The sequence below is a fragment of the Ziziphus jujuba genome, chromosome 10 (genome assembly GCF_031755915.1).
Source record: "Ziziphus jujuba cultivar Dongzao chromosome 10, ASM3175591v1".
In the NCBI taxonomy this organism is placed as follows: Eukaryota; Viridiplantae; Streptophyta; class Magnoliopsida; order Rosales; family Rhamnaceae; genus Ziziphus; species Ziziphus jujuba.
The window spans coordinates 27,595,307-27,615,799 of record NC_083388.1 but is presented as its reverse complement, the minus strand read 5'-3'; the positions used below and the strand labels follow the sequence as shown (position 1 = coordinate 27,615,799).

The following is a 20,493-nucleotide window of genomic DNA, read 5'->3' as shown; positions in this document are numbered from 1 at the left end:
TGACATTTTGTGTACAATTTAATAATTGTTATTAAAATTATTCTTGTTTCTTATTATACATTCTCGATCTTTAATTTAATGTATTTTATTTATAATTTATTTAATTAACTATTTCTTAATTTTTGGGGTACAATTATTGGGTTTTGTGAAAATGTTTTAAAAGAGAAACTTTTCCAACTGAGTGAACTGTGAGGATTTTGAGAGAAAGCAATATTTCAACTACTTATTATTTATTTGATTATTTATTATTAATTAATCAAGTTTATTTTATCGTTATATTATTATTATTATTATTATGATTGTGTTGTAGTTAGGGTCACTCACTGAGATGATTAGCATCTCATGTTTTTAAATTTCGTTCCCCTAGATCCAGGGTAGTAGGCGTTGATCGTCCAGAGGTGAGTTCGATGTCTTGTTCATTACTGAAAGTTCAAGGACCCTTACTTTTCTTCACTATCTTGTATTGTTTCTTTTATCCTTTATTGTATTAAATTTCATATTTAATTGTATCTCGATAAAGCTCAGTATACTGTCTTGGGCATTTATTTATTAATTATGCACTGATTTTCTGTTATTTAGTTGAAGTGCTGCAAATTTGTGGAATTAAATTGTAGTAAGGTGGGAGGAATAAGGTGGTGTATATAGAAGTGTATTTTCAGTGCAGGAAGTTTGTGCTAAGTCCAACCCTTGGAGGAGGTTCTGCTGGATTTTCCATCGAAGCGTCCGGTAGGGTTTCCTTGGAATCAAAGCTTGTCTAAGGTTCCGGTAAGGAATTTTGGACGGGTCCTGACAAGTAGAGAATGGAGCCCCTGAGGTACCTTTTCGGGAAGAGGTTATCGTGAATCCCAGTCAGCTCATCACTTAATTTAGCGGCGGTATGAGTTTTTATCAGCAACCCAGTCTTAGTCCCAAGCCGATTTACAGACTTTGTAATAAGGCACACTATGGAGCTTGTTAGTATGAGGGTGTGTGCTTCCAGTGTGGGCAGGCAGGACACATCAAGAGATATTACCCCTATGGAGATACTGGGATGTTAGGGGCGAGCCCACCATCACAACAGAGTGTATCTCGGGGTCAGAGTTTTCAAGGGAGTCACGCAGTAGGAGGTTCTTCTAGGTCAGCCCAACAGCCTGTCGGACTGAGCAGAGGTAGAGAATGAAGACCCCAGCAGAGAGGCCAGGGTCAAGTATTTGTGATGAGGCAGTAGGAAACTCTAGCTACACCGGATGTGGTTACAGGTACACTAAATATTTTTGATAATGATGCACTTGTACTTATAGACTCGAGAGCTACACATTCCTTCGTTTCCAAAGAGTTCGTCACCAGAATTGGTGAAACTCTCGCTCCTTTAAGTTGCCTATTAGAAATTGTTGCAGGAGAGTCCTCAAGGCCTAATCAAATGGTTAAGGGTTGAATCTTCTGTATCGAATATCAAGTAACGGAAGCTGAGACAAACTATTACCGCTGCTAGAACTTGTTTATAATAATAGCTACCAAGCGAGCATCTAGATGTCCCCGTATGAGGTTTTATATGCAAGGCAATGTCGGACACCACTGTGTTGGAGTGAAGTAGGAAATTTCAAGGATGAAATTTTTGTAAGGGGGAAAGGTTGTAACATTCCGTTCCAAAGTACATCAGAATTTTTGCACGTTGATCGAGGTTAATCGTTGATCTAGGGGGTCAAAATGTTGACTTTTGTTCCAGATGGAATTTTGCATTGACCAAGGCACCATTGCAAAGTATGTGTTGTTCCAAGTTCGTAGATTAGTAGCACTTTGAAATCGAAGCTACCGTTTGAAAGTTATGAGCAAAACAAGTTGAGGTCCAAATTGTTCAAGGGGTGCCGGAGTTGACTTTTTGTTCGTGCAAAATTGAGCTTTGACTCATGCATGGTTGTGGAGTATTCGTCGACATGAGTCTATAGACTAGTGGCATGCCTAATTTGGACATTTCGTTGAAAAGTTATGGACCTGTAAAGTTTTTCTAATATTGTAATATTTTATATTATTTTATGCTTGTGAACGTGTGCACAATATTTGCCACGTGTCAAAATCTCAACCACCATGAGTGCACAGTGGCACCCACAGGATGGTTTCTTATTGGTTTAAACCCGTGTGAGCCGTGGGAGAAGAAAGAGAAAGCACGGACGAGAGAGAGAGGAGAGAGAGAGAGAGCCACCACCAATCAGCCACCACCGTTTCTTCCATTCCGGCCACCATTTCCCTACACGCATTACCCCACCACCTCCGCCTCCTCATTTTCGGCTAGCCGATCACCGACGCACCCGAATCGAGGCTTTTTCCGGTGGCAGAGCCGATTGCTTCAAACCCAGATTTCTCCTTATCCCGGCATCCATTTGCCTCACCATCAGTCCCATCCAATCACGCATCCTCCGATCTACATTTCCTCCAAAAATCACGGCTAGTGGCCACCAGACGCACTGCCAACAGTGACGGTTTTCGGTGACCACAGCGGCTCATCGGGAAACCAATTTCTGAGAAGTTCCCAGTTGCACCGCCCATCTTCTCCCACTAATTCCAACCCCCTAAACTCAAATCCGGTGTCCCTTTTCTCCAATTCTTAATGGATTATGAGAATCGAAGGCCTAAAACCCGAGAGCTTTCCGGCGAGATTCTGGTCACCATGGGTCCGATCTCCGAAAAGTAAAACCATATCCATAATCCTCGCTTCACAAGCTTCGATTCGGTATATCACTCGTAAATTTAGTTATCGTTTGTATTCATTCCCCCGGATACCCATTTGTGAGTTACCCGATGAAAATATTAATTTAATCGATTTTGTGTAATGTTGATATTTTAGGTGCACGTGTGGGTAATAGAGTTGATCCTATGGAGGATCTTGATTGATACGCATGCTCGAGATGAGTGACCTACCTTCAAAATTATTTTCGGGTGTTAAATTAATTATATTTTGGGATATTTTAATATTTGAATGTTTTTATTTTATGTTGATTATTTGATAAATTGTGAATTAAATTTCGATGCCAATATTTGAATAATTTGAAATGTATGATTTTTGACAAATTATGAAAATCTAGATTTTATGAAAATTGGATATTTAAAGGAATTGTGAATTTAATATTATTTGATTATTGTGGAATTTATTTGTGAGTTTATTTTAATTAATAAAAATATATTTCTATGAATTCATGAAAATTTGAATTTTTATGTGATTTATCGGAATTTTTCCTTTATCTTGGACCTTGAGGTTAAATTATTGTTTTAAAATTATGTTGAAGAAAATATTTACGCATTGAATATTTTGGGATTGATTTACTTATGGTGAAATTGATGGAATTTATGTGATGAATTTATGATGATGATTTGGAAAAGAATTCTGGAAAATTTTGGATAAAATAAACCCAGTAATATTTTACACAAATATTGATTTTATGATTTACGAGTTTTTAGATGCATCACACATGTACTGGTGTTTTGTATATGTAGATATGATTAGTGCGCACATGAATATGATTATCGTGCAGGTGGGTGTAGTAGCACACAGATGATTTATGGGTTATCCTGTGGTTGCCATCGGACCGAGGGTCCGTAAGTTGATATCGGCCATAGTCACCCCCCGCCATGGCCAGGACGCTTATTTATAGCGGCGCGGTGAGATGCCACGCGACTGTATGCCGGTTTCTCTCTTTAACTTCCAATATGGCGACGCTCCGGTCGCTGGATACCGTTGGCACCACTGGTATATAGTGCATCAAATGGTTTTCACGACATGATTTTCAAATATGAAATATTTTAAGATCTTATTTTTAATAAAATGTATTTAGCGGTGTTTTATTCTTTATTTATTTATTTAAATTTAAAAGTTTACACCATTTTTATGAATATGTTTTTACGAATTTATTATTCAAATTGTTTTGGTATTTTGAAATCAATTCTAATATATTATATTTTCTTTCATTTTATTTTATTCTTACCATTTATTTTAAATGGGTGTTTTATTTTGATTTAATTATTGCTTTACTTAATTATTCAATTAATTGATTTATTCTAATTATTTAATTATTTCTTGAATTGTCTTAATATGAGTTCCATTGATAATTTTTGTATTATTTGTTTATGATATGTTATTAATGTTTTAGTAATTCTTATAAAAGTTTATTTTCATTTTTATTATTATTTCCATTCTATCTTTGGATTCTTAATTTGTTGTGTTTTATTTGTAAATTATTTGATTAATTATTTTCTAAATTTTGAGGCATAAAATATCGGGTTTTGTGAAAATGTTTTAAAAAATGGGCATTTCCAACTGAATAACTGTGAGGGTTTTGAGAGAAAAATTATTTTCAATTATTATTACTAAACCATTTATGTATTTATTTATTTAATTATTATTATTTATTTACTTATTACTAAATTACTTAATTATCATTGGTTAGTAGACTGGATCGCTCACTGAGATAATTAGCATCTCATATTTTCAAATTTTATTCTCTTAGGCTCAGGTGGTAGACATTATTCGATCAGTTTGATCGTTCCTAGAAATCTGAGAAGTCTTCTTTTCTTCATTTCTTATTATGCAATTTTCTTTCTACTCTATTTGTATTAATTATCATACTTAGAACTTTATTAATGCTCTGTATACTATGTTGGATGTATTATTTAATTAATTATGCACTGATTCCCTGTTATTCATTTAAAATATTGTAAATTGGTGGAATTAAATTGTAGTGAGGTAGGAGGAATAAGGTAGTGTATATAGAAGTGTATTTTCAGTGCAGAGAATTTGTGATAAGTCCAACCTTTAGGGGAGGTTCCACCGAATTTTTCATTGGAGGGTCTAATAGGGTTTCCCTGGAATCAAGGCTTGTCTAGGGTTCCGATAAGAGATCTTGGACGGATTTTGACATCTAATTAGGAGGGTCTATAGCTGAGATGGTAGGCTAATAAGAACAAAATGAATTATGCCATAAAAATGTTCAGCAATCTTATTAGGTTAGCATATCTTTGAATTAAGTCTACTATTTATAATTGGTGAGGAAAAATAAAGTTGGTATATATTTTCTTTCAAAAGTAATTGGCAAATTGATATTTAATATAAATAATATTTAATCCTGGCAAAAATAATATAGTGGTAAAGCTGTTTTTTTTTTTTTTTTTTGGAGTTCAAATCCAATATAAATAAATATATATATATATTATGATTAATTAATTTAATTGTTACTTAAGAGGGTCAAAATTAATTTGGTGTAACAGTAACATGTGTTTAACTCTCCCTATAATTCAATACCCCTACCCTTTCTAGCCATTAATCACAAAATTATTAAGTTTCACTATTTTCCCACCTAATATTGCATCCTTATGCCAAATTATAACATTAAAAGCCACTTTTAATGAAGTAAGATATAATTTTTTTCTATAATATGGATATCCATACAGTTTTTATTATGTGGATATCTACCAAGATAATGATTTTATAAAAACAATAATTAATATGCCATTATTCAAAAACAATGATTTCAATATCTATCCTCACATAAAGATAACAGTTTTTATCAAAACATTGTTTATGAATGTCTCCATATTAGAATCATGCAAATATACATTCACATTGTAGAAAATTTAGTATGATATATATTTGAACGTTTACGTACCCATAATTTCAATAAAGAATTCATTAAATATTTACTATCTTTTCATAAAAGCCAAAAAATATATATATATCTAAAATCGTATTGCTGGGATGTTTATTCTGTTAATATAATTTGATACACGTATTAAATTCATTTCGCCAACTAATTTTGGCCCAGTTGGAAAACCAACCATACCTACAACTACGAGGCTATGAGTTCGATTCATCGGGATGGAAAAAAATAATGATAAAAAAATCATATTAACATCAATTGTTAATAAGAAACATATAGAACGAAAAAATTTCCAATTGATTACAAAATGTCGTGGTATAGTAGACGTCTAGAAATATGGCGTACATATACACAAAAATATCTTACAAAATAAAATAAACTATAACTTGCATGAAAGTTGCAAAGTGATGAACCAACAGGGGGAAAAAAAAAATGAAGGTCTTTATGTTTTTATTTTTGCAGTCTTTAATTTTATTAAAGGCATCACATAGTTTATAAAATAATATAAGAAAATTATACAACATTATATTATTGATTTGTTGTAAGTTACAATTACCTTTTAAAGGCTTGTTAGGTATGGTAGATTATAATGTATTGGTCTGGACAATACTGAATTTTATGGTATTAGATTTTATCGGACTCTATTGTAAATTTGTAATATTGTTATACTTTATTTGGCATAGCATTATATTGTATCATTATTTTTTTCAAATATTTTTTTTTATTGAAATAGATATAATTTTAAATGTATTTTCAATAGTTTTAAGTTGCCAAAATAATTATAACAAATACTAAATTTAATAAAATATTTATTAAATTTATTGACAGATAATGTGATACTATTTAATAAATTTATTTATTTAATTCATTTATCTATTTAAATGTTTATTTTTTTATATTTAAGTTTTATGAAATATGCTAACCAATAGAGTTTAATATATGTTATTTGGTGAACATTTTAATATCTATATCATTACTGAAATAGTTATACTCATTAAAATATTTACTAAGTTTAAATGTTTTTTTTTTGGTAATTAAAATATTTACTTATTATCAAGTTCTTGAATATATATAAAAAAAAAATGCAACTTAGAAATATATCATCTTAATATAAGTAAAAATAAAATAGGTATATATAATATAATTTAACCAAAAAAACAGAAAAAGAAAGGAGTATGGGATGTCCTTCAGCATTATAGAAGACATAGAAAACAATTTTCATTTTCTAGAATTGCGAATTGAAAGCTTAAATATTTCAGATTGTGTTTGATTAGTTTTTGATGACAAACATCCATGCTACTATTCCTATTATTTGAATTTCAGCACTTAAATACCCCTATCTACCATAGATCTCCCAATGTTACCACCAACCCCATTTAATCCAGATCTCAAAATCAACCTCAATACACTACCCATCAATTTTCAAATGAATAAAGTTAAGAATGGACACAAATGGAACTAAACCGGTTAATTTGATTTAATCGAAACAATTCGATTTGATTAATGCAATTTTTTTATCATGGTCAGTTTGATTCAATTTGATCAATTTTTAACTAAAATCAAACTGAACCGAATCGACTACACACACATATTATATATATATATATATATATATGTAAAATTTGTAATATTTCATTACTATTAATTATATTTTTATATTTTAAACTATTAAGTTTAAGATACTAATAATATTAAATTTAAATTATTAAAAAATAATAATGTTTTTTAAAAAAATTATTATCAAAATAAAACATAATAAAATAATATAATATTGAATCAAAATCCAAATCAATAAATACAAACTGAATCGAACCAACGATAATCAGTTCAGTTTGGATTTGTTTCTTCTAGTGATTCAGATTTAGTTTGGTTTGCAATAAAAAAAGAAAAAAGGCAAAAATTGATGGTTATGAACTAATGTCCATTCCCAATTTAAATTGAATCTCACATCATTTTCATTTTTTTCATATTTAATTGAAAATCAGAGAGAAACCAGAAATTAGTTTCAATAAAGTTTACATCATCTTTTTCTTCAACTCGGGTGATAAATGGACAGGAGGACCAGATTTTGTGAATTCTAAATGGATGATTTTAGATTTTAGAAAGATATCTTCACTTGGGCCTCATAGGAGTCTTACGGGGAAAATGTAAGGACTAATAGAAAGATTAAAGGAGAATTTGGCCGAATACCCTTCCTTTTTTCATCTTTTCTATTTTACCCTTTTATTTTTCAATATTCCCATATTACCCTTCAAATATAAAAAATAAAAAATCAACATAAATTGCTATTCCGGATCTCGAAGGAAAGAGCTACTTTTCTCTTGAATGAAGGACAAAGAAAAGAGGAAGAAAAAGTGAGAGAGAATGGCAAAGCAGCTACCGGAGAGTTCTTCAGGAGGAGGGACTAGTGGAGGAAGCATCCTAGGCTTAGCGATAAGCTCCACCATGCCCTTCTCGATCTTGGCCCTCGGAGTCGCCACCTTCGATGTCTACCTGGTCGGCGAGCAAGTCTACAACAAACTCCTTGCTTCTTCCTGCTTCTTTGCTTCTTCTTCTTCTCACCACTTTTCCCATTCCTCTACTTCTCATTCAGACAACTAAATCAACAACCTCATCCAATTTTCATTTTGTTTTCTCGAATTTTTTTTTTTTTTTTTGGTTTCTTTCCCATTTGGATCCTAAATGGAATTAGAAGCGGTTATTAAAATTTTCCTTTTCCCACATTTTCTCAGCAAATAAGTGTACCATTTAAAAGATCAAATTCATCAGCACCATCGCCGATTTATGGTGCACGCTCTGAATTCGAATCTGCGAGACTAAAAATGATGCTGAATCTGGTAAAATCTCTCACTGAGCAATGAGTTACAGAAGGTAAACTTTATGTTTGGCAAGATTTGCATTTCAAGCAGTTTTTTTAGTTTACATATTTTCTGTGATCACAGTTGAATAGTCAATTAGTCATCGCCTTTCCATGTTTAATGCTGTATGATGAAAAGAATATCATTCTGTAGTTTACAACTCATTATAGTTCATCTTTTCTAATGTTATGTTTGAAGAAAGAATGTAACAGCTTTTTATATCACTTTTTAATTCTTTTCCTTCTAAAAATATATGTCAATTCTCAATACAATATAATGCATCCATGGTCCTTTTATAGCCAAATGCATTTAACTAAATGATTATGAGTCGATAACCCTTAGCAGGACATTTTAAGCCTATTGGAATCTCATGACATCTATTCCAGTGTTGACTTATTTCATGAATATCGATCCTATAATACTGTGCTTTTAGGCATTCACTTAAATCTGACTCCAAAGAGACATCCAAGCGTATACGTTGATATTCAAATAATAACTGCGTTATAATGTTTCAATAGCATGTTCTTTACATAATGGTCTGAAATGGGTTGTTGATAAATGAATGTTTAGGTTGCAAAGTATTTTGATGCTACCATTGCAAAGGGAGCAGATGTGAAATCGGCTGCCAACTGGATTATGGGTGATATTGCTGCCTATATGAAAAATGAAAAGTTGACTATTGATGAGATTAAGGTGACGCCTCAGGTTGGCTGAGTTGATAGCTTCAATACAAGCTGGTATTATTAGTGGGAAAATTGGAAAAGAGGTAGACATTTGCTTGTTAAATGCTTACAATATATACAATATGCTATCTTCATATTCTCAATTGTTTCATTGAATTGAATATTGTATTTGCAGTGTTCGGAAGTGGTTGATTCACTAGTCTATACTTTCCCCAAATCTTTTCTATCTTTTTGTTTCTTATTGGACTTAAAAAGCTAGCTCTAGTCTTTAATAATTTATCATTATAAAAATTTTCTATCTATCCGTTCGTGCAGTATAAGCACTGGGGATTTATCAAAATAATAACACTACCCAAGTCATCTGATGCTAATGCTACGTAAATGGGCCACTTAGACATTTGTTAATGGGTGTTGTGTTTGAAAAATGTCTTTCTGGGGTGTACTACTGTTTTAGTTCATTTACTTATAGGAAGAAAGAAAGCCCTTAATTTAATTTAATTTTATTATTATTTTTTTTTGCTGTGGCAGATAATTTTGTTCTTTTTGACAGCTTATGATACTGTTTATTTCTAAATTTATCCCTGAATGATTTGTAGATATTGTTTAAGCTATTGGTCAAAGGTGGAACTGTCAAGGGACTCATAGAAGAGAAGGATTTGGTTCAGGCAAGTTATTCAAATAAGCTTTTGACATAAATTTAGGTTGTGCAATTGCTCATGTACGTTTAACATTCATATATTCTATTTGTAATATTGCTCCACATTAGTGCAATTGTTAGATCTATGTAAGGTTTAGGTAAAATTGTAGTTTGCTCTTTACCATTGACCATTAACATCTAAAGCATGTGGTGTTTGAGGTTCTTTATTTGCTGCCAGTTGTCTTTTATTTATGGTTTTGTAATTGTAATCTTTAGACTTATTTGTATACTTCTTAAATTATGGTTGCTGGCAATGAGTATATTTTTTTACTGTGTTAATTGAAAAGCTAAGTGATTAAGAGTAAGTAACTTAAGACGGTATAATGCAGCAGCTAGATTTTAGATTACAAGCTTGAGAAATAATAAAAATGATGTCTTCATCTGTAACCTAAGTAATTTATCCAACCATATGCTGTTCATGTACATGAAGAATGCCTAAATATTTTAAACTTAAAAAGAATGTTTTAAGTTAACTTTATGATTATCACCTAGTGGTTCGGATATCTTGATAAGTTTCAAACTATGATCTAAAAGCCAGACGATAGGATGGGGTTTATGTTTGTTAAATTTGAATAAAAGAAGACAACATGATTCAACTTCGAAATCAAAATCTTGAGAAAGTGGCACATACTTCCTAATATGGTTCTATTTTGTCATACACAAATATATAAAGATTGGAAAGACTTGATGTCCTGTGGTGAAAACTGCTAAACATGGTTATTAGGCCATAAAAGTAAATGAAATGCTGCATCAAATAAACATTTGGACTTAATGATGGTTGTCAGATGGTAATCAATTTGTTCTTGCTTGAAAAATTACTGTAGGTTTCATCGGTAATTACCAAAACCCCTATGGTAATCACATTTTACCAATTTTTTGGCCCCCACAAGTCCCCTAATGTGTGTTAAATACAACACCATGCAAAATATATATTCTTCAATGATCCTAAGGAGAAAAATTTCTGCAAAAGTTCTCAAATTGGTACAAAAATTTGATTACCGATTAAATCTACGATAATCAATTGAAAAAATTGATAACTAACAATTACCGTTGACCCATCGGTAAATTTTCCATCAAGTAGTAAAAAAATTAATTGGATTACTGACTTTTTCCATCGGTAATACCAATTATCCGTCGGTAATGAAGTTAATTTGTCATTTTTTCACTTCTTCCAATGCCTTTTTTTTTTTACTTTGTTATTTGAATTAATGTATATTAATCCAATCCATGTACAAGAGCAATTAATTTCGTTGCTACTACATGTAATTCTGTATAATATCAAATGTTTAGTGAATCTAAAGCCTATAAACAGACACCTGCTGAAGATGTTTTAAAAGTTTTAGTAACTCTATTTTGTCATCCTTAAAGGGCAAACAATGAAATATAATCTAGAGATTCAAGGTACATATGGAAGGTACATATGGAGTTGTTAAACATAAATTAAAAATAACATGAAAAGCTATGACACCTGCTGCGACATTACAAAGCCACTAATTTTTTATAGCGAATAGAAAAATACAAGTGACAGATATCTCAAAATAGGTAATAGCAACATATCAAATGTTCAATTTTTAAAACAATACGTTTTTGGTTCATCAACTCAAGGCTAATATTAGTAGTACTTCTCAAAATTAAGAAAAGCTACAATGCAAAAAGAAAAATAGATGCGAGGAATTTATAGACACATCTATCTAATGACTTCGCCCCAAAACTTACTATGCTAGTTCCTATAATCTTACAGTTAGAAGCATAAATTAAGGACACCATCAGATATGGTGAGCTCAGTAACATGTTGAAAACGTTCGGTGGTGTTGCAGAGATGGAAATTGAATGATAAAAGACCAAAGCCAAAGGTCTAACTCCACACTAAGCACTTGAATACAAAAGTCATATGATTTAAACAATTAGATAAATAAATAAATAAATAAAAATAACGAGACTGAGAAAACAGAGAGAAAGATTATATATACTATTGGGAAAAAAAAAAAGGGAAAAGAAAAAAAATAGAAGGACATAGGTTGATCTAAACAAAAAGAGTGAAAATCATTGAAATACCAAAAGGAAATATACAAGTACTAAATTGCTAGAAATGTCAAAGGAATTCAGCAACACCTGCTTCCCTAATTTTTTATTGATCAACTCCATCCTCTCCACAGCATATATGGAGCAAGTCCATAGCTTAACTTCCTCCTCACTGCCTGAATCTATTTCATTATTAGCCACAATCAATTTGGCAAGCTTTGAACTGTATTTCAGCACGCCAAGTTGCTGAAGAACCGCTGGAACAATATAATCGACCATAATAGTAATGGATCTAATGTCATTAAATTCTCCATATCCCTGGCCCTGGAATGCACCCCACAAATCTGTAGCAAATATTTGTTCTTTTTTGTACAAGAATATTTGATGTCCTTTGTACACTAACTGATCCTAGAAGCCTAGAACATTTAAAGGAAGTCAATATACAGAACTAGTTTCATTTACATATAGCCCATAGAAACTTTTTATGCAGCCTTCTAAATGTATTTTTCTATGTAACAACTTGGTACATAAGGCATAAAACCTTAAAACAATGAGTTTTCAGACAAAACCTTACATGAATGCATTACAAAGCAAGTATTGTGTGCTAAGTGACAATAGATATATCTTTCTACACTCATGTAACCTTTTAAAGGGGGCAACCCAATCAAGCCTAAGAACGTGAAATTTCAGACAACATTCTTATAGTATTAGACTTACAAACCTATATTAATTATAATGAGAAACAAGATCATATGCAATTGAATGAGAAATTAACTTATTTCTTAGATAAAATAAATGTTGTTTACCTTAACTTTGTAGTCAGGATAGTTATCGAGAGCCTTAAGAAAGAATGGAGTGTTGAGCTGAGCAATCCAACGAGCAGCAACAACCATCCCACAATATGCAAAAACCAGAACCAAATTGCTTATCCCATCATCATGCAAAATAAAAGAAAGGAAAGGTACCACTACACCACTAGCTGCTGTTAGTGTATCTTTGATGCTATGGGTTCCACGAATCAATAAAAGGAAGTATTTTGAATCTTTATCAAAGGAAGCATTTTGAATCTTTATCACATATAATTGTGAAAGTAGGCTTCAGGAGCTGCAAGCATTATACTACTCAGTAACTGATATTAACCCACATCCGAATCTAGATCGAAAAGCCTGATTCAAGGTGATTTAAGCATTCTGATTAAGAATGATTTGAAGCTATACATACCCCAGCTTTGGCCTTCTGAAGGAGCACATCTTCTTGAGAGTAGCCAGAGGATTCTAAAAACACCAGGAACGGCTTCTTTGAGAAAAGAATATACACTTGCAACTTGCAGATACAATGCCTTAACAAATAATTCAATTCAGCAATTATTTCAGGCCTTTGAGCTCTACACTGTCGGTACCAACATATAAATTTGCAACTTGCAAATTACCCTACAAAGCACCAATTACATATCAAGGCCACCGATACAGCAATATTAGCTAAGAATTCACACAGAAAAAATCAAAAAGACGTAAATTTGATTTTTCACGGAGGGATGCTTTTTCACGGAGGAAAGGAAAAAAGAGGTCGAGTAGGATTTTTAATGGGATTATTTGTGGGTTTTCTCAGGCAAGAAGAATGAAAGGAAAGCAGAGGTGCAGGGACTCGGAATTATTGGCTTTGTGAATAAGAAAAGGAGAGTAAAGTAAATTTTTGTTTTTATTAAGGGCAAAATAGAAAGCAAGGGGTAGAAAAAAAAAAAAAACTTGACAAAGAAGGGGTAAATATCGTCGGCCCTTTAGTTTTTGTGGGTATTGGGCCAAATTCCCCAAGATTAAACCAGCGAAAAGCATGACAAGCCCACGGGCTAAGAAGTAAGTAAGAAGCCAACAACTAGAGGGGCATATGTGGGAAAAGCACTACTACAAGTACAAGGCAGATTTTTTTTTTTTTTTAATTTTTTTAATTTATTATTATTATTATTTTTTTTTTGGGTCTTAAAAGTGGGAATTATATAAACCAAAATGTGGATCTTAGAATCCAGCCAACAAAAATCTAAAATTTCAATCTCATGGCTGAGTTCATGGAAGGCCTTAATTTATATGTGTACCAATTAATAAATTAAGCACCATATATAGCTGGCCAACTGTATATGATCAAACTGGTCGGCAGCTGATCGCATCATTTTTATCCATATAACTTTTCACTTTCATATCTTTTTGGGTAATGCAACAATTTGTCCAACAAATTAAACTGCATTTATGGATTTCATTTTTTTTTTTTTCCTGGTTATAGGTTCAAGAATAATTACTTAACAAACTTTACAATGAAAACACAGTAAAAAGCCAGGGGAGGCTTCAGTGGATCATGAAGAACAAAATAAACATGTACACCATACGCATATATAATATAAAATATTACTTTATTAAGGAAGTTTTACATTATATTTGGTATATGGCATATCTAGCCATTATTAATATACTGTATTATAGTTTGTAAAGAAAGCTAGCAGCAAAGCATTATCAATTATTCGCTATACAGTTTGCAACATATATATGATGAGGCCGAAGGCAATCCATGCAGCAGCACAAATCGCCAACATAACTGTATTTATTCTGGCCACATTTATTTTTAATACCATATATCTGTATTATAAAAAACTTGCAATACACAAAAACAGAACTCAGCCCCGAGAAAATTATTAAAAAAAAAAAAAAGTTAATGAATTATTGTAAATTTATAGGAAACATTCTTTTTGCCAAATTGATTAATTAATGCAGTATCCATTCTAATTATATAGACAAGTTTTAATAAAATCAAAAGCAAACATTTGGAAGGGAAAAAATTAATCCACAAAATCTTCTTATTATTTATTTATTTTTTAGATAATAATTTTGACTTTGAATTTCTACTCATAAAATATAAAAAAATCCATTTGTTAAAATATAAAAAAATCCATAAAACAGAAAATAATTGTTACAGTAAAAAGAAAAGGAAAAAAAAAAAAAGGTTAAGAAGAATTTTTGGAGTAAATTGAAAACTTACATCATGATAACATAGAGTAGAAATATATTGAAGCGGAGATGGTAGTGGTGGTGGATTAATTACGAGTAGTAGTAGATGGAAGCAGAGGTGGAATTGTAACACCAATCGGGGGTCTTGGGATGGGGAAGGGCAGAGGGGGAAGGCGTGGAAGTGGTGGTACTCCTGGGATGACTACTGGTGGAAGTGGTACTCTTGGGATCAATGGTGGTGAAATTGGTATGCTTGGAAATGGCCTTGGCAAGAAAAATCTCTCATTATCATTCACACCAGCCGCAGGAAATTGTCTTCCTTCCACATTATCAATAATAAAATTACTGCTACAAGTCAGGCTTAGTATTGCCAAACTAGCCCAAAATTTAAACACCATGTTTGCTGCTGCTTCTTTTTAATTTGTGGGGGTTGGATTAATTTTATCAGATTTGTGAGAGTAGCATTGGGGAAAGGTTCACATTTTATAGACCACCAATTGAACCATTAATTAACTCTTTAATTCACTGTTTAAAAAGTCAAAATTAGTTCGGTATAACCATACCAAGGACATTAACATTAACGTTACCAAAAATAATTACTAGTTTATGCTTTACTCTGTAAGTGTGTCTAGTAATGAACAATGCTTGTAACTGTGGATGGAAAGGTACCTAATTAATCAGGCTAATTTGTAGTGTACCCCACTCAAATAGCTGGCCAGCTAGCTAAGGCATAGAGGCTGATTTTCAAATTTGTAAATTAATGTCATCTTTAAAGTGCTAATTAAATATGATATATAGAATATCCACCTCACCAACGTAAAAATCCAGTGGAAATTATATCTTCGGGCCTTATTATATATGCATTGCACCAATATGGCCCAACTATCTAATCACACCTATTACCAAAATATATATATATATATATAGAGAGATATATCTAATCAGACCTATTACCAATATATATATATATATATATAAATATATAATCACACCTATTACCAACCAACAAAAAAAAAAAAAAAACCAATCACGCCTTTCAATTTTTATTTCTTGTTCATATTTATTTTTGATGTGGTTAGTAAAAACTATTATAAAAAAGTAGCATTGACGATCATGGTACAAATATCAGGTTAGTAAAAATTATTATAAAAAAATAGCATTGACGATCATGGTACAAATATACAAGTGATGAACCAATACATTAAACAAGTCATGTCATTTTGTTATCATTGATTTTATATGTCATACGTGTTCTTTGATCAATAACAGATGTTTTTGAGAAAAATAAAAGATACAGAAAAAAAAAAAAGTCTTTTTTGGAATGTCATTTTTGGTCTCCCTATATTTATTTATTTATTTATATATTTTCTTGTCCATATCAACTTTTGCATTTTATGTTTTTCAAAGATATTTCGTCTTTTCTATTTTTCTTGGCAAGTTCCCGAGTAATTAATGAAGATCTTTATTCTGTTTTGGATTCATGATTTGAATTTTGTTTTTCTTTTCGAACCAGACTGCACTAATATTAATTTGATTTCCAAAAAACCTATATAATATTTTCGATCCCCTTCTTAATTTAATTACTATTGTATTTATTCTTTTTGGAATAACAGTTCTCCAGCAACACATAACATATAACAACTGATTATTAAGAAGAAGATATCAATGATGTTCGTATTCAAGCGACAAAAATGTAAAATTTCTATGTCGTCGATGAGTTCATGGAAGGCCATTATGTATAGTTATTATAACACGATTAATTAACGACGAATGAGATTCGCAGAAAATCTCAATTTATTTAATAAAATAAGCAAATATAGAATAAAATATTGTCCAATTGATTACATGACGACGTCGTAGAAGGCGTCAACAAATATGTTATACATATCCCAAACATAACACAATATGACATGACAATAAATTTTTAGGTATGAAAGCTGCAAAATTATGCATCGGGTTCTTGCTAAGCCCTCTTATTGTCAATTCGGCCGAGATGCAATGGATGTAAGAGAGTCACCAAGATGATACCATCTTTCGCAGCAGTTATTTGTTTAACAATTTGCGATCTGCATGCAATAGAAGAACGTACGTTTAATTTAATGGAGAAAATTAAAACTATAAGAAATCGAAATCTCAAGCCAAAAAAAGGAAAAATAATAATAATAATAAAGCTAGGGAAGAAACAAAACTTAATTTCTGCGTTGCACAATACTTACATGAGAAGAACAAAAAGACTTGAATGCTTAGTAAACTGGAGGTGGTGCTGGTGATGTGTACTCGTACTTAGGTGGTGGCGGTGGTGAGTTGTACACTGGTGGCATGTATTCGTACTTAGGTGGTGGCGGTGGTGAGTTGTACACTGGTGGCATGTATTCGTACTTAGGTGGAGGTGCCTTGTACTCGTACATTGGTGGTGGTGCTGACTTGTACTCATACTTAGGTGGTGGTGGAGGTGATTTGTAGTAGTAAGGTGGTGGTGACTTGTACTCGTACATTGGTGGTGGTGGTGACTTGTACTCATACTTAGGTGGTGGTGGAGGTGATTTGTAGTAGTAAGGTGGTGGTGACTTGTACTCGTACACTGGTGGTGGTGGTGACTTGTACTCATACTTAGGTGGTGGTGGAGGTGATTTGTAGTAGTAAGGTGGTGGTGACTTGTACTCGTACACTGGTGGTGGTGGTGACTTGTACTCATACTTAGGCAGTGGTGGAGGTGATTTGTAGTAGTAAGGTGGTGGTGATGGGTAAACATAAGGAGGAGGAGGTGGGGATTTGTAGACATATGGAGGTGGAGGTGGCGACTTGTAAACGTAGGGAGGTGGTGGTGGCGATGAGTAAACATAAGGAGGAGGTGGTGGTGAGGAATAGACGTAAGGAGGAGGAGGTGGAGATTTGTAGACATAAGGAGGTGGTGGTGGCGATGAATACACATAAGGAGGAGGAGGTGGGGACTTATAGATATAAGGAGGAGGCGGCGGAGATTTGTAAACATAAGGAGGTGGTGGTGGTGATGAATACACATAAGGAGGAGGAGGTGGTGACTTGTAGACGTAAGGAGGAGGTGGTGGGGACTTATAGATATAAGGAGGAGGCGGCGGAGATTTGTAAACATAAGGAGGTGGTGGTGGTGATGAATACACATAAGGAGGAGGAGGTGGTGACTTGTAGACGTAAGGAGGAGGTGGTGGGGACTTATAGATGTAAGGAGGTGGTGGTGGTGATGAGTAGACATATGGAGGAGGTGGTGGGGACTTATAGACATATGGTGGAGGTGGTGGTGATGGGTAAACATAAGGAGGTGGTGGTGGAGACTTGTAGACATAAGGAGGAGGTGGTGGTGATGAATAAACATAGGGAGGAGGTGGTGGGGACTTATAGACATATGGTGGAGGTGGTGGTGATGAGTAAACATAAGGAGGAGGTGGTGGAGACTTATACTCATACTTGGGTGGTGGAGGTGACTTGTACTCGTACACTGGCGGCGGCGGTGACTTGTACTCATACTTAGGTGGTGGTGGAGGTGGTGATTTATACTCATACGCTGGTGGTGGTGGTGACTTGTACTCATACTTGGGTGGTGGAGGTGACTTGTACTCGTACACTGGCGGCGGCGGTGACTTGTACTCATACTTAGGTGGTGGTGGAGGTGGTGATTTATACTCATACGCTGGTGGTGGTGGTGACTTGTACTCGTACATCGGTGGTGGCGGTGGTGGTGATTTGTATTCATAAGGTGGTGGAGGAGGAGATGCATAAATGTAAGGCTTGTAATCAGCAGTGGCAGGTACACTGGTTGCAACCAACCATACTGCCAGGGCATAAGCCACATGAGGCCAAAAGCTGGCCATTTCTTGGGGTCTAATTAGAACCCCCCAAATTTTGGGACTTTGAGTAGCTTCAAGACTAATGGATTTTTGTTAATGAATGATAAGGAGTTTGTTATTGAGTAATAAGGAGATGCTATTTGGTGATTATATAGTGATTCTCTCAACGACTGAAAGATTTATTTTTAATTAATCTGTATGAGAAGCAATCATCCTGTAACAAGCCAATTGTTTAAGCTTTAAAATTTTCCAATTGATCAATTTTCTTTATTATAAATATTTTGGATTGTTAAAATTTCGTTATTCTATGTGGTTCTTGGTGCGTTTGCACCTTGACAGAGTCAGGTCAATTAGTTAATTTCAAAAGAAATATATAAAAGCAAATGAAGATTTAATTTGCAACGAGAATTGCTTGAACAAGACTCTGAATTTGTGAGGGGGAGTAGGTATTTTGCTGAGGTTTACGTAGAAATCTTCCACTTGTAATTTGTCAGCTGACAGACTTTGCCGGTGCCAAGTAAATTTCATTGAAGGTTCGAAAGCTTTTACTCATTCAATATATTGGAATATATTACAGTTTTATGTATGTCTAAACGAATAAACAAATTATAATTTTCAGGTGGCATTTCATAATCACTTATCAGGCTGTCATCTCATTTGCCAAATCAGTTGATTTTGTAGCATATATTTAATTATTAGTTAATCATTACTTAATTACTCATGGATATTTTTAGAAAATTAAACCCCAGATGTGGATCAAATATATTAGATTGAAATAGAATTGTAACAAACAGCCAAAAAGTCTTCAACGTTCTGCTCCATATATTTGATTATTAGAAATATAATAGTATGACCTTTTCCTGAATATTTAACAGAATTAATTTGTCAATTAGGTATAACATATTTATGTATATATATATATTGAAATATATATCGATGTAACTTGTGAGGAAGAAAAGTCGGTTCCATCGATTAGGTAAATATGAAGCTTTCAAAGATGGATTAATTTAATTATTGACAATGTTGTATATGTACGACTAATGTCTATCAAACGCGGTATTTAGAGTGGCATGCATTTAATTTGATAATCTAATCCAACTTGTACGTAGTTTATTATTATTTCACAATTAATCTTCTTTATTATTATTATTATTATTATTTTATAAGACCTTTAAGGGTAAATATATACATTCTTATGTATCGGGATTTACTAGCCAATGGCCTGGATCATTATGCCTTTTTCATGTTGCAAATACAAAAAGTCAAATTTTATGACAAAGTGAGTAAAAACTTACCAATACAATAGCTCCAAATGGAAGTTGGTCACTATTGTTTGAGTATAATATTAATTATCATTAGGACTAAAACATATGGGAAAATTTCTACTAAAACTCCAATTAAAATATATAATTAATGGGTTTTGCTTGTGTTCGTGATTGTACAACTTCATAGGTTTTCCGTACAAGTTGTTCTCCATTTTTGAGCAACTTGATCTGCATAATGCTATGAATTATGAAATTACCAGAAGTAATTCTTTTTAACAAGTCATCAAAAAATAAAATAAAATAAAATTAACAAGTCAAACCTAAAGTTTATCAGCAAAGAAAAAATTCACGCTCCAAAATTTTCGTTATTCACGGAAAATGCAAGTTGTTTTTCATGGTTTTGTCGAAACAGAATCCTGAAAAAACAAAATCATATAATTTACAACAGAAGTGGGATTACATTTTTTGTTTTTTTCTCTATCAAGTTACCTCTCGATGGAAAAGCATTCTTTAATTTGGAAAGCAAT

The 20,493-nt window shown here is 32.8% G+C and overlaps 1 protein-coding gene and 2 long non-coding RNA genes across 3 annotated transcripts; 1 reads left to right on the top strand and 2 right to left on the bottom strand.

The window, feature by feature from the left end:
• Positions 1–7,905: 7,905 nt before the first annotated feature.
• On the top strand, positions 7,906–10,052 carry LOC107412597 (uncharacterized). The gene is made up of 3 exons (XR_001580958.4): positions 7,906–8,495; positions 9,053–9,248; positions 9,762–10,052. It is a non-coding gene; the product is annotated as an uncharacterized LOC107412597 (long non-coding RNA).
• A 1,289-nt stretch (positions 10,053–11,341) lies between these two features.
• LOC107412596 (uncharacterized) lies at positions 11,342–13,584 on the bottom strand. The gene is made up of 2 exons (XR_001580957.4): positions 12,691–13,584; positions 11,342–12,300 (listed from the first exon to the last, which is right to left on the bottom strand). It is a non-coding gene; the product is annotated as an uncharacterized LOC107412596 (long non-coding RNA).
• Positions 13,585–16,637: 3,053 nt separating this feature from the next.
• Positions 16,638–18,839, bottom strand: LOC107412591 (extensin-2-like). The gene is made up of 2 exons (XM_016020393.4): positions 17,094–18,839; positions 16,638–16,943 (listed from the first exon to the last, which is right to left on the bottom strand). Exon 1 carries the CDS (start codon positions 18,723–18,725, stop codon positions 17,121–17,123), a length of 1,605 nt encoding a protein of 534 aa, XP_015875879.3. The 5' UTR covers positions 18,726–18,839; the 3' UTR covers positions 16,638–16,943; positions 17,094–17,120.
• Between the last annotated feature and the right edge of the window lie 1,654 nt (positions 18,840–20,493).

Bases quoted from the DNA above. Each gene is read 5' to 3' on its own strand.
- LOC107412591 (XM_016020393.4), bottom strand. From the start codon at position 18,725: ATGGCCAGCTTTTGGCCTCATGTGGCTTATGCCCTGGCAGTATGGTTG.